The sequence below is a fragment of the Gambusia affinis genome, linkage group LG11 (genome assembly GCF_019740435.1).
Source record: "Gambusia affinis linkage group LG11, SWU_Gaff_1.0, whole genome shotgun sequence".
NCBI lineage: Eukaryota > Metazoa > Chordata > Actinopteri > Cyprinodontiformes > Poeciliidae > Gambusia > Gambusia affinis.
This window is the reverse complement of record NC_057878.1, coordinates 26006483-26021361: the sequence shown is the minus strand read 5'-3', so window position 1 is coordinate 26021361 and position 14879 is coordinate 26006483. Positions and strand designations below refer to the sequence as shown.

Here is a 14879-nt window from a genome sequence, read left to right as displayed (position 1 = left end):
TGTGTTTGACTCGGCCCCCTGCTGACGCTCAGGCGGCCTGTCAGGGTCATCACAGATAGGAAAAAAAAATAAAAAATTATGCCAAAAAGCAACGAAAGTTCTAGATTAATTTCCAGGAAAAAAAAGCAAGGAAATTTGTGAACCCGAAAAGTAAAAAAAGAAATAATAATTAAAAAAACTCAAATTCTGTGATTAATCTAAGACATTTTCTTTAAAAAAAAAAAAAAGGAAATTTCTAAGTTTGAACAATCTCAAAAATTGCTTAAAAATAAAAACAACTTAGAAATTTGAGTTTGAAAAGTCAAACATTTGTAACAAAAATTTCAATTTTTTCAGGAAAATTTCTAAGATGTCAAAATTAAGCAAATATTTGACATTTCCAACTGAGAAATTTTTTTATGTAGAAAGTTTCTGAAATTAATCACATAATCAGATTTTGTTCTTGCAAATTTTTGACTTTTTAAGCTTTTTTATATGAAAAATGTATAAAATTTTGCCAGAATTTTAAAAATGATCTACAATGGACGTATTGCATGGTGGTACTGGTGGGTTTCATGGTTTAGTTTCCAGTTTTATTCTAAATAAAGACTTTATATTTAAAGTATAAATATAAAATCTTTATAAGACTTTATATTTTTATATATATTCATATTCTAAATAAAGACATAGCAGATTGATTGGCTACATTAAGATATAAAATGCATCAGGAGGCCAAGAGGAAAACCAAACAGGAGAATTATTGAAGTTCTGAAAGAGGACATGAAGCAAGAGGTTGCAGAGAATTGGACTAAATGGAGACATGGTTCGCCATGGCTACCCCCATGAGGAGAAGGGAAAAAAAATTGTTTTTAAATAAAATTTAAATTATACGGGTCAAACGTTGCATTTTATTAAATTTAATATCATTTTAAAACAATATAGTCCAAGTTTAAGCTGTCCAAGCAGTGTGGTGGAAGAAATGGGCCCAAACATCAATTTTAGACATAAAACTTTGAGTCTTCATTGCAGAAAGATTCAGTCCAGCTTTGATCTTTTAAATTTATTCATGTTTTAAACATAAATAAATGATCAAAGGAGGCTGTACTCAAGAAAGAGTAGCTCTACTTTGACATATTTATACCAAAATAAATGTAAAAATTTTTTTTATAATATTTGGTATTGATCAAAATATCAATCATATAATATTTAAAAACTACATCATAACACAGACCAAAATATTAAGTTATGTGAACATTTTTGTATTTTAGATTTATATAAATAACATAATTGCAAAATAATAAAAGAAGGCAAAATAAACTGATTAAAACTAGCTTGTTCATTCTAGATCAAGTCAAAGTAAGAAGTACAGCATCGTAAAAAGAAAATACTCCTAAGCTTGCTTTTTTATTTTTAAATGTTACTCAGGAAAATGTAACTTAATATTACCGAACTCTGGTCACGATTCTTTAGAAAAACAGAAATGTAATATCCGTAACGTTTTGGAAGCGGAAGTTACGCAAGTGAGTGGAGGGCTTCTGAATATTTTTGTTCTTTACTGAAATACCTCAAGAAGACGAAATTTCTAGAAAAGATATAGAGATATATATATTTTTTATTTTTGTTTATTTTTGTTTGTTTTGGGTGAGGGTAATTTAGCATCCCGGTCCACACTCGCTCCAGTAGATGGCGGTAATGCGCATCATTGAAAGAGGCAGAAGAAGAAGTTCGTCAATGGTTTAAGTCAGGTGACTGCATTTCCTGTATTTCAGTGTGAACGTTTGGTGGAGACATGTTTTATGGAAATGTTGGTAAATATGGGCCATTGGAGACGGTTATGTCCTTCGACTGATCTTTTTCACCCGAACTTCTTTATCCTGGTTCTGTTCTGCGTAGTTTGGCCCGCAGCAGGTGAGTTTAACGGAAACCCCCGAATGTTTCGTTTTCTCCGATCTCCTTCTATCCTGGGTCACCTCTTTGGTTCTTCTCGGCCTGATTCTGTCGGTTCGGGTTCAGCTAATTAACTCAGACTTGAAACATTTCCTCGTTTATTATTAAACATGGTCCGGAAATTTGTGTTGAGTCAGTAGAACTGTTCGGATTCGAGAGGGAAGTTTCTCAACGAGGCCGCTGAAAGAAAATGGGGAAGAGGCCGCTGAGGATTTCTACTGGTTTACCTTTTGATAAAGCTTTTCTCAGTCCGAACCTGTCAGAACTTTAACTGTGGTGTTGAGTTTGATCTAAAACATGAAACAAACTATTATTTGTTGTTAATTCCGGAATAAACTTGAGAGGTGAAGCAAAAGACAAAGTCCAGTTTTCTTCTTCTTGAGTTCTTAAAAAGGTTTTCTTTTCGGCGTATCAAACAGTTTGGAAGTGTTTTTGAAGTAAAATAATAATTAAACCAAAGACTGCATAAAATCCAGAAAAAATATAAAGTAAGAATAAATATCCGGATAGAATAAAATATATGTTTTTGGTGCCCAATGGGAAATACCAAGGTTAAGGTATAATCCAGGTTAAAAAAAGGATTAAATGACAATAAAAGTCTAGGGGAAGCAAAGATTAAGTCAGAATTATGTTCCAGGATACATTTAAAGTAAAAATCCAGATACAAGAAGATATAAAATCATAAAAATTCCTGTAAAAGACATGATCGAAGTCAAGATACTGTCAGAATAAAATCCAGGTAAAATCATGATATAATTAGAAAAAAAGACAAGATTAAAATCTGGATAATAGTCAGGATATAAACAGGATATCCTAGTGGTGTCAACATTTAAGAAATAATTCAGGTAAAGAAAGGATACAAATTCTGAACTAAATCAGGAACAGAAGAATTAAATCAAAGTAAAAGCAGAACAAAACTGAGATAATTTCAGGAGTAAGTCGTTGCCAGATCAAAGAAAATCTGAATGATGTCTGATTATGAAGCTGAGATAATTTAGAATACATAAAAGATATATTCCAGGTAAAGCCAAGATGAAATGACAAATCCAGAATGAGGTAAGGCAATTTATAGCATTAAAATCAAGGTTAAATCAGGATAAAAACTTAATATAATAGAGTAAAATGAAGGATTAAGAAAACCCAGAATAAGATCCATAAAAGTCAGGAGAAACCTGGGCTAAAATCTGGATATTTTATTCATGGTTTTGATTCAAGTTTTGACAATTAAACGTTTTTTTTCTTCAGATGCGTTCAAGACGCCATCGCCGATCGACGTTGTGATCGACCATTCAAGGGTGAACTGGAACTCAACAGCGAGTGACGTGACGTTTACTGTCGAGTTTCACGAGTGAGTTCTGCTATTGTGGGACGACGGCAATTAAAATCAGGAACTAAGTCTGGATAAGAAGCCAGAAAAAATTAGGGTAAAATCAGGACAAAACGGAGATGAAATCTAGATAAAATCCAGACATGAATAGTTAGATTTTTCAATTTTCACAGTGGAAAGATTTATTTCAATTAAGTTGTCAGTTTATGGAATAATTTTGACAGTGAGATATTAAACAAGCTAAATCTCTTTCTGTTTAAAAAAAAAAATTATTATGAAGCAAAATGGTATTGAATAAGCAGATGTTTTGATGTGTATTTTTTATTTCTTGTGTATTAGAAATAATTTTTTTAGTAGTCTTCTTAGTTGAGTAACTAGTTTTATTTTATGTGAACATTATACATTTATACTTTTGGCTCCTTTTCATTCATTATTTCTTTTAGTTGTTACATGAACTGTTTATATTAATGAATGAATGAAATGAATAAATAATTATTTAAGTCTTTTAATTAAATAAAACTCAAAGACAACCAGGAATAGATCAATTATGAAATCAATTGAATAATCTAGACAAAATCAGGGGCAAAATAAAGATTAACTTGCAGGAAAAATAAGGATAAAATAAAGTACAAGTTTTAAGTCAATACAGAACTAAATGAAATGAGAAGTAGTTGTATATTTTAGAATCTCAATTATTAAATTTAGATTAAAAAAAAATAAATTATTTCATAGATGCAGCCCAGGTGTATTTTATAACATTTTGGATAATTTGGTCTTTTTTGTCCTCAGCTTTGAGTCTGATTGGACGCCCATAGAGACGTGCAGAGAGACGCGCTTCACTTCCTGTGATTTGACTTTGGAGGAAAGCGACAGCTGCATTCGGCATCGTGTTACAGCTCGGAGAAACGGGGTTCAATCTGAGCCTGTGGAGGCCTGCAGCAGAGACGGTAATAACCCAGATGTTTGCAGCTGTTCGCTTAAACATTGATCACCTGGAATTTTCCAGTCATTCTTTAAAACTATTCTTTCTGCATAGAATAATTATGCTAGATAAATCTACTGTAGTTCTTTTCCTTCTTGTCATACTTAAATGTTTCAGATCATTAAACATAACCTAAGTAGATAAAAAATTTAGTTTTCAAGGGATGTTTTTATTTGACAATGAAGAAATGTATCCAAACCAACATGGCTGGGAGCATTTAGTATAACTGGTAATGAGTCTTTTTCATCACCGACGAGGAATTTTCTTTGCAGGTTTGTTTTAATTCAGCCAAATTAGAGAGTTTTCAAGCATCCAGGATTTTAAAAATCTAATTTAAAGCTACAATATGTAACTTTTATTAAACTGTTTTGTTTTTTTACATATTTATTAAAATGACCGCAGAATATGAGACAGATAATCTATGAAAAGATTGATCCAGTTTCTCTAGCTACTACTGCCATCTGAATGATGCACCCTGACCAAAAACAACCAATCAGAGCCAAGAGGAGGGTCCTAGCGCTGTCAATAAACCTCATGTGCTCGCTTCTAAATATGCTAATGGTGGAGAAACAGCTTACCATTAAAGGAAAACCGTTTATCCACGTAATCGGTGGCTATGCTAACCAGCCTTAGAGTTTACAACAAGCTGTGCTATCAGGAAGAAACTTTAGGGATGAGCAACACCACATGGAGGGTGATTGACAGCACTAAGACCCTCCTCCTGGCTCTGATTGGTTGTATTTAGTTAGACTTGGGAGAAGGCAAATGAGCTCCATTCTTTTCACAGATTATCTCTCATTCCATACTGTTATGACATAGTGACAGTTTCAATGAATATATTAAAAAATATTGTTTATAAAAGTTACAAACTGCAGCTTTAAGATGATGGATGGTAGATTTTGGCCTTATTTTATTAGGATCAAATGCACAAAGTGATAAAGAAAAAAAGAGTCGGAGGACTCAAACCTAAGGTACACCGCAACTCAGCCGAAGAAATAATGTGAAACAGTACATAAACACTGGTTGGAGAGGTATGAGTAATAAACCAAAACAAACTCTTTTACTACTGTTCAGAACTAGAAGAAATTCAGAAGGATGCCAAGAAGGTCAAGGATCTGACGCACATCTGAACAAAATAAAAACTAGTTTCTCTGCTTTTAGTTGTGGTTAACCTTCCGACCGGCGTGGTTCACACTTTGTGAGAGGTGTGAAAATCTTCAAAACACTCAAAGTGTTGGGTCTATTTCATAACTGAGCTGTTATGACTGAGTTAAGGTTCAGTATCGGGCCATACTAGCTAGTCATACTAGCTAGACATTCTCCATGTGTGTAGAGAATGTCATGATAACTTTATAATTTCTGTTGAACATTTAAGCCGAAGTTTGGCTGAAGATTGATTGACCTCCAGAGTCTCGGGTCGTTAACAGACTGAATCCAACTGTTATTCCCATCTTTTCCAGGCCATGCGTGCTCGCCGAACTTCACTCTGACCGCAGCGCCCGAATCCCTCAGAGTCAATCTGAAGAGAAACCACAATCTGCATTATGAGCATGCAGACATCCTGAAATATCGGATCTACTTTTGGAAAAAAGGAGAGCAACTGAAGGTGAAGAGTGAAATGTTTGTTTATTTCACCAAATGTTCTCATTAACTCCACTATTAACTCTGCTTTTCTTTTCTTTTCAGAATCACAGAGTCACCTTGTCGACAGAGTTAATCGGTGGTTTGGAAGTGGGTGAGACGTACTGTGTGATGGTGCAGTTTGCTCTTCACTGGAAGCCATACGGTCCATCCAGCTGTATGCAGTGTGAAACCATCCCTAGCTCCAGTAAGATCCTGCCGTTTACCACTCCAGATGTTTTCTGCCCCATTTTAACTTCTCACTAACCGAAATTAACTGGATAAAGTCATGCATTTCCTGTAGGATATTTATTAAACAGGACCTGTTTTCTCCTCAGGTGGATCAAAACAGACACAGATCATCGTCATCTGCTTTGTCGTTTTGTCGACCGTTCTATTAGTTGTTTTCGCCTACGTCCGCCTCTTCAAATTCAAGAAAATCAAAGAGATCCTCCAACCTCCGTACACGATCCCACCGGTGAGAACCCGCTTCGTTCAGCTTCATTTTTCCAACAGGAAGTTAGACATCAGTTTGTTTGTTTTTTTTTCATATGATCCAGATTTGTGGTCTTTATATCTTATTTTTCTTTTTCACTCGTAATAACACGACGTAAACAGTAAATTAGAAGCATTTTAGTGTCGGACTGAACTCCGTCTGCATGCTGAGTCAATGGTTGCTATGGTGATTCCCTCCTTTTCTGAGGAGCTTAAGCCTTGAACAAACAGTCACTTTGTGAAAACTTTAGTTTGCCTTGGGCTCTTGAACCAGAAATGGTAGGACCCTTTCATGGCCCAACATGTGAATTTTTATGTGTTTGCACAGTGTGTGACGTAGATATAAGAGGTCAAAAAGACACTTTACCCAACAGGAAGTTGGGCCGCGTCGTTGTTTTTGTTGTTTTTTCCCCTTTTTATGATCCAGATTTGTGGTCTCGCTTTTTTTCTTTTTCACTCATAATAACAGAACATAAACAGTAAATTAGTAGCATTTTAGTGTCGCACTAAACGCTGTCTGTATGCTGAGTCACTGGTTGCTATGGCGATTCCCTCCTCTGAGGGACAAAGGGGAAGGGGAAGATTTTTAACGCTCAAACAAACAGTCACTCTGTAAAAACGTTAAGTTATGTCAAACAATATTTTGTACCAGAAGTGGTAGAACCCTCTCATGGCTCGACATGGGAATTTTTATGTGTCTACAGTGTGTGATGTTGTAGGTATGAGAGGTGAAAGAGAGCTTTGGTTTCCAGTTTTGAGGGGAAGATTCAGAGGAGCATTAGAACAGAAGTGAATGGGAGCAGTTTCACTTTATTTTGGTCAAATATCAACACAACACAGAAAACAAAAAACAAACCCATAATTTACCAAAGAGAAGGAATGGGCTGATGCCAAGGCCTATGCTTCCACAATGAGTCTTAAAAACTTTGGATAAAAATTAAGAACCAGCTAATAATTTTAAATTTAGTTATACTAACAAATGTACTACTTTCTTTTATATAGTTTTCAGTTTATTTCAACAATATTTGCATTGAATTTCTACAAAAAAATCAAGCTAAAACTACAAATTCTAGATATTTTTTCTTGTCATTAGGTTGGCACCAATGCTCTTTTCTGTTTTTTAATGTAATTTTTTGCCCCACAGAGAAACGATCCATTGTCTTTTTGAAAAATTCTATATTCATCTTTATTTTACTTTTTTAGAGTAGAAATAAAATGACAATTCTTTAAAAATGATGGCAAATTTCTTATTGTTGGTGTTTATATAAAATTATAAGTTGTCTTTTTAAAAAAAATAAAAAATAAAGTTCTGACATTTACAGGTTAAATGATTTTGTTTTGTTATCCTGAAGGTAAAAATGTCTCTTTAAATTGTAACGGTTAACCTGGTTTCATTCAAACTTTAAAAAGGTTTTTCTTCTTGGTCTCCACTCTGACTGATCCATCATCTTCTGTCCTCCAGACTTTCAAAGAGGAGCTTCCGGGGCGCAACTACCCGTTCGTGGCCGTGGGTCTCTCTGAGGAACATTACGACGTTGTTTCCGATTTAACTCCAAATCAGCCCAGAGGAGTCTGACCTTCACTTCCTGCTGAGGATGAAAACTTTACAAATCTTCTTCTTTCATGGAGCAGCGCTCCTATCTAAGTCCTGGCAGGTGAAACTGTTCTAGTCCAGAAAATGGAGGAGGATCTGTTAAAAACAGGCCTCAACCAGCAGCTGTTTTCACTTTTTAGTGTTTATTTCTGTTAAATACTGAAGATTAGCTGGACTGCTGCTTCCCCAGATTCATCAGCAGATGGACCAAAGGTGGGTAGAGGAGCCAGAAACTGTATCAAAGTAAGAGTAGCACTGCTTAAAAATATTTTTACTCAAGTAAAAGTAAAAAGTAGCCATCCAAGAAATGACTCAAGTAAGAGTAAATAAGTATTTAATAAAAAGGCTTCTAAGTAACTGATCAGAATATCTGATTTAATTGGAAATGGATGAATCAGTCAAAATGTTTAAAAAAAAACACTCTAGTTCTGAAATTTTAAGGACTCGGATAAAAAGACAGAGTAAAAAATAAATTTAAGCAAATGAAACATTTTACAAAATATATTTTTCTATTTAAAACTACTTCTAAAAGTAATTTTTTTCTAAAAGGTTGCTCTAACTAGTTTCTACCCACCTGTGATCCTGACAGAAATCCTCACCAGTTAAAGTCCAGTCAACCCAGTAAGAATCTAATCAACTCCCTGATTTTTATATTTATAAAATTAAGTTGTTTTTTCCTCTGAATGTCCCAAAGTGAGTCGGACCGGACCGTTAACGGTTCTTTGTTTTTACTCGGTGGTTTTAATGTTTTTGGCTAATAGCTGTGCTTGCTAACAGTTTTATTAGCCAGAGAGCAATCACTGAAACTTCCTCTAAAGCAGTGGTCTCCAACCTTTTTAGTACAGCGGACCGGCCAAGCCTTCGTAAATTAGCTGGCGCATGACTCAAACCTCGGCATCCGGTGTACGATTTTCAAAATAAAAGCTCCTCCATACTCAATACATAGAACGGACATATTTAATTATTTCTTGCGCGGCCCGGTACCAATTGGTCCACGGACCGGTACCGGTCCGCGGCCCGGTGGTTGGGGACCACTGCTCTAAAGGATCCATGAATTTCGCCACTTTCACCCATTTTCTTGCTCCCTGTTACGGAGTTTATAGCTGCGTGCTTTTAGTTTGAAAGGCAGCGACCCGGAAGTAGGGCGCTCTCTGGACTTTCGACTTTCTTTTGTATCTTTATTTTACCAGAACTGTTCCTACAACCAAAACAAAAAGGAGATAATCCTTTGTCCCTGTTATTATGTGTTCCTGGACAATGTGGGCTCGCTTACTTTTTGTTTTTCGGAGTCTTGGCTGCCTGATTTCCTCTTCCAGCGGACTAAAATGGAGGTTACTGGGATGAGGAGCGTTAGATCCTCACGTACCATTAAATCCCGCCAAAGTCGGATTCAACAATGGGAAACCTGGATTCATATTCAGTAGCCAGAATGTGTTGAACTGTTTTCTCCACTGGATCAATAACGTTTGTACGAATCTGTTTATCTTTGTGATTTTTATTTAATTTTTTGCTCAGTCAGCACTTTATCTTTCTGCTCATTGTGGTGCCTAACAAACTGAAACGAGACAATTAATTCTGTATTCTTGTCTGCAACTGAACCCAGGACCATTATGGTTCACTTTCTGGTTTCTCTAGGTTTATAATTTTTATTTTAAAAAATGAAATGTGAAAATAAATCAACAGTTTTCTGATGTTTTTGTTCAGCTTTATGTAGTTGGAAAGATAAGTCAAATGTTTTTATTGCAACAAGTCAAAATCTGAACTGGAAACATTCCAGTGAAAGAAATTATTTTTATTTATATTAAGTCCCATTTTATGTACATCCACCAACCTATTCATCAAAAGGGAGTTTTATCTAAACTGGGTGAAAACATTAAAACTAATCCTGACGTTAAATCTCCTTAAGTGATTTTTATTTATTTTGAACATATTCATGCCTGTGCAAATTTGAGGATTTCCATCCAGCTGCATTTCATTGTCAAACGTTAGCAGACATGAATCCTAGGAAGCTCATTCACCAGATGAAACATTCTAATTTTCAGTTTAAAAAATTACTTGGAGAAAAAGTTTAAATCCTAAAAGTTTACAGTTAAAAAAATCTACAGAGATTAAGGAGCCACTTCAGTCTGACTGCTCAAGTCAGCAGCAGTAAAGGACTGGTTGGGATTGATTTACAGTTTTAGCTTATTTATTAATTTGTTTTGTAAGTATGTATACATGTCATTTTTTTTTCTTTTTTTGGTCGACAATATACATCTGGTTTTCTTCTAACTTTGTGTTGATTTATTTTTAAGAATAAAATTTCATTTATTTGAATTGTTTATCTTCTTAAATTATTTCATTTACTTCTATTTATTACAACCTTTTCATTTATTTTATAAATTTGTATTTATTACATAGTTGCTTTTTCTTATATTTGAATAATGTTGTGTTCTTTTCATTGTGATATATTTTAATTGATCTTTATCTGTATATTTCTTAATAGTTATACTTAGCTTTTTGTTTTAACGTAATTTATTATATTTTCTTTTTGTCTAGATTAAACGAAAGTTATTTTTATTTCATAGGCAGACCAGCATATATCAATCTCATTTTCCTGTTTATAGCCCTTGTAGTTACACTATCGACCAGCAGGGGGCGGAAGCGCCGCTTGCGGCTGTTTCTCCAACCATAAACAAACCGAAAGGAAGTTGACCCAGAGAAGCACGAACATTCGTATTTGATTTGAAGTAATCAGAGTATTTTTCAGGGTAATCGGGGTAAATAAAGGTGAGTAGTAGTTTATTAAGCTGCATGTTGACATTATGAAGCAGATTGTCGCTCCGACAGACCAAACGTTTGATTTTAAAACCAATTAAAAAGCTCTAATATTGGATTTAAGTGTGTCAATATTCTTTTTTTTTTTTTTAAAATGAGCAGAGCTTTCTATTGCTAAAATGTAAAGAAGGATTTTTGTAAACTGAAACTAAACCCTGACTGAGAGCCGCTTCATTTGGGCTGAAATCTGATTTTAGTCATTTACTGAGAAGCTGTAAAATAATCAATTCATTATTTTATTATTACTTTTATTATTTATCATAGCTCCTCTTCAATTTTAGAGACAGAATAATAGAAATTAAGAAGTTAAAGTAAACCGTTCAGTGTCTTCATGCATATTTTCAGAGCCTCGGTTTCCTGGAGGAGCTGCAGGAAGTCGACTCTGACCGAGCCAAAGAGACTGATCGATCGGTGGGAGGTAAACCCTGCGGATGATGGCGGGCTTCCTGGATAACTTCCGTTGGCCGGAGTTTGACTGGGGAGAGCGGAGGAACGCTGTGGCCTCGGTGGTGGCTGGATTCCTGGTTAGTGGCACCCGGATGGGCTTTAAACTGGACAACAGTTTATTGGTTTTATGGCTCCCTGTTACTGAGCGAAGTTTCTGTTTTTTTGCAGTTCTTCACCGGCTGGTGGATCATGATCGATGCTGCAGTAATGTATCCATCTCAGGAAATGATGAACCATTCATTCCACACATGTGGAGTCTTTTCCACCATCGCTTTCTTCATGTGAGGAACAAAATGACTGTTGGATGAATGAATGGATGGATGGATGGATGGATGGTTGGATGACCTCACTAGTAGCATAAACCCATTGCCACTGTTGTCTCAGTAAAACCAGTATCAAAAAATTCCGTCGTGTTTAGTAATGGCCTTCGCAATTCCTGTCGTTTCCAGGATCAACGCCGTTTCCAACGGTCAGGTGAGAGGAGACGCGTACGGTGAGGGCTGCCTTGGGCGGACAGGTGAGCTGTTTGAGCCTTGGTTCTGATGGGTTCTGGTTCTGATCAGTTTTTGGTCGCATCCTTCTAAACCTGATGTGTTTCTGGAACTCCAGGCGCTCGCCTCTGGCTCTTCATCGGCTTCATGATGATGTTTGGGTCGTTCATCGGCTCCATCTGGATCTTGTTCGGAGCGTACGTCATGCCAAGTAGGTTTCCTTCCATCTCTTCCATGTTTGTTTGTTGTTATTTTTTTATTCAGACAGAAACTAATAAAGAAACGGGTTTCTGTGTCAATTAAAAATTAATGTTTCAAAAATAAACCCGATTCAGACCAGGTTTCAGAGTCAAAGAGGAAAAACATGACAACATAAATTAACTTAAATTAACTCACTGTGTGAAAGCAGATTCTTTCTAAACCTCAACATTAGGGTGTCCAATAAATGGTTTGAGGGCCATTTGTAGCTGTTGGGATGATTTTGGGCGGCCCGAAAGCAATTCAAGAATTAAGCTAATTTGATCAAGTGTTGATAAAGATGTACAATTTTTAACTTTTGTTACACAATTTTAATAAAATCTTATTCAAATGTATATTTATTGGTATAGAAAGCAGTATTTGTTTTAATATTTTATACCTTACTTTTAACAATACAAAAAAAAAAACATTTCAGTCCAGATTTTTGATAATTTACAGAATTATTTTGGTCAAATCTGACCACTTTAGTTGGAGAAAATGTATGTATTTTACAAAAAAAAAAGTATTGAACTAGGACGCAGATGTACTTTCAGTTTAAAATATCGACCCATGTAAGAAAATATTTGGACATCTCAGCCTTGATTTGCCTGAAGATATTCCTCAGGGATCAGGCGTCGTATTTATCGTAAATACTAAATGTTCTGGTCAAACGTCCATTCCTGTGCTGATGGTACTGTGCTGTATCAAGCTCGCAGTACCATCAACAATCTTTTAACAATAATATGTCCTGGACTGAAAATAATAAAAAACTTTGTGATGTTCCCTTTTTCTCAGAGAAAGATGTTGCTCCGGGTCTGGCCGTGTTCTTTCAGAACGCCTTCATCTTCTTCAGGTGAGTAAAACCTGGAACTGAAATGTAAAGTAAAGCGGCTCCTGGTTTTTCTAATGACCTGAAGCTAGAAGTAGTTACTGTTTGAACTGGTTCAGATGAGAAAACACAGAGATAGAAATAAGATGCAGGAAGTTAAGGTGGCCTAGAGAAGTCAACAAAATTAAAAGTTACAACACAACAGAAAGATTAAACTACAGCAAAAGCCACAGCAGAAGTTGAACATAACTTGCTATGTTATGCTAACAAGTTTGTAAGCTTTCGTTTTAGCATGACTTTAATTTAGAATAACTTCAGTTTAAGCAGAACTTTGGTTTTAATATAATTTCTGCTTTAGCATATAATTCTGATTTAGCATAATTTTAATTTACCATAACTTCAGTGTTGGCATAAATTCCATTTTAGGGTAAACTCCATTTTAAAAAACTGGAATAATGTTTTAGCATTATTCTAGTTTTTGCATGAATTCTGTTGTGTATTTTTGCCTATTGTTGACCCTTCTGGGCCACCGTACTGAGCTGCCTGAATAACCATTAACAGCATTTCTCTGCAGCTCTCTGATCTACAAGTTCGGCCGCACAGAAAACCTTTGGGGTTAACCGGCGATCCATCCCGCTGTCTTCACCTTTTACTTTTTTCATCTGACTTTGTCACCGCTGCTTCTTTATACAAGTCCCTGCTCCTGAAATTCAAGCATGTTTTTAATAGTTTTTAAAAATGAGCATTAGATTTTAATGCCTCACATGTTGACATTAGATATCAAAAGGGATCATTTTAGTGTTTTACAAAGTTTTAAGGAGCGACTTTCAGGCTGATTTTTTTATATTTTATAGGGAAACAGACGGAGAACAGATGAGTTCAGAATTATTTCTGTTTCTCCTGAGGAAATCTGGAAGCTGCTCTTTATCGTCTCTTTGGGGGTAATTTATTAACTTTGAAGCCACTGGAACATTTTTAATTGTAGATGTAATTTAAAGTATTACATTTATTTTTTCAGTTTCTGTTGTTTTATTTAACATGTAAATATTTAGATTTTTGTACTCATAAAGCATCTGCCTGCTGCTGTAGAGACTTTAGGTTTTATTTTTATTTAAAACGAGGGGTTCAGTGAATGCTAAGGTAACAGCATTTATCTCTGTTCTCTTCCAGTATTCTGATAAAATGTGTTTTTGTTGTTTTCAATGATCTTGTATCTTCCTGTATTGTTTTTTAAGCTGGATATGTTTGTTTTTATTAATTCTGTTGCTTTTTAATGGAAAAGAAGCAGATGAGTCAGTGTTCATAAGAAGAGGTTGGTCATTAAAGAGTTATTCTGGAAAATTAACACCTTGTTCGGTGTCTTTTTCAAATAAAAATGGAACATTTTTAATGTATCTTTGTTTAAATGTTTTACCAAATACATCCCACTGACTTAAAATCCAAAAATGCAGACGTGAACACAAAGTAAAAATAAAAACAGATTAATGTAAAGAAAGTGAAAAGGATGAAATAAAGACTAATTTCCATCTTATTGCCGTGATTAGAAAATATCAGATGTGTACTTGCTCTTCTCTTCCACTGGAGGCAGCATGGAGCTCCAGCTCCACGCCCATAACTGGAAGTCCTGCACCGAAGCAGGAAATCATCTGATTACCTGAAACGCTACAGTAAGCGAAGGTGAGGTCACTTCCTGTCAAGAAAATTAGTTTTTCTTTTTTCTTCTTTCTTCTTTTATTTTTAAAAAATTTATTTAAACAGAGTAAACACAAACGAGTAAGGCAATTACAACAGTACAACTCTGTAAAAGAACAGTAGAGGCAGAATACAAAATGGAATACAAAGTATTAAAATATGGAACAATAACTAAAATAGCAAAGGGGATTTATATGTTAGGATTAATGTACATCGCTGGGCAAGTCCATTATTATTTCAGTCAGGTGTTCGTATGATTCAATACATTTCAAGGAATTCAAATATAACTGGAATTTAGATAAAAAAATGTTAAAAACTGGGGATGATCTTAGCACTTTTTGTTTATGGATAAAGAATTTTGCCAAACAAAATATTAGGTTACAACATAGCTCTATTGTTTTGTTTTTCAATAACACTCCAGA

At 35.0% G+C, this 14879-nt stretch overlaps 2 protein-coding genes across 2 annotated transcripts; both read left to right on the top strand.

Moving 5' to 3' along the window:
* Positions 1-1696: 1696 nt before the first annotated feature.
* On the top strand, positions 1697-8762 carry ifngr2 (interferon gamma receptor 2). The gene is made up of 7 exons (XM_044131669.1): positions 1697-1887; positions 3172-3274; positions 4043-4200; positions 5696-5841; positions 5922-6063; positions 6194-6333; positions 7813-8762. The coding sequence occupies exons 1-7, from the start codon at positions 1776-1778 to the stop codon at positions 7924-7926; spliced, it is 915 nt and encodes a 304-aa protein (XP_043987604.1). The 5' UTR covers positions 1697-1775; the 3' UTR covers positions 7927-8762.
* Positions 8763-10587: 1825 nt separating this feature from the next.
* Positions 10588-14110, top strand: LOC122839746 (transmembrane protein 50B-like). Its single transcript, XM_044131668.1, has 7 exons — positions 10588-10713; positions 11107-11285; positions 11377-11489; positions 11658-11725; positions 11818-11910; positions 12732-12789; positions 13340-14110. Exons 2-7 carry the CDS (start codon positions 11193-11195, stop codon positions 13383-13385), a joined length of 471 nt encoding a protein of 156 aa, XP_043987603.1. The 5' UTR covers positions 10588-10713; positions 11107-11192; the 3' UTR covers positions 13386-14110.
* Positions 14111-14879: the final 769 nt, after the last annotated feature.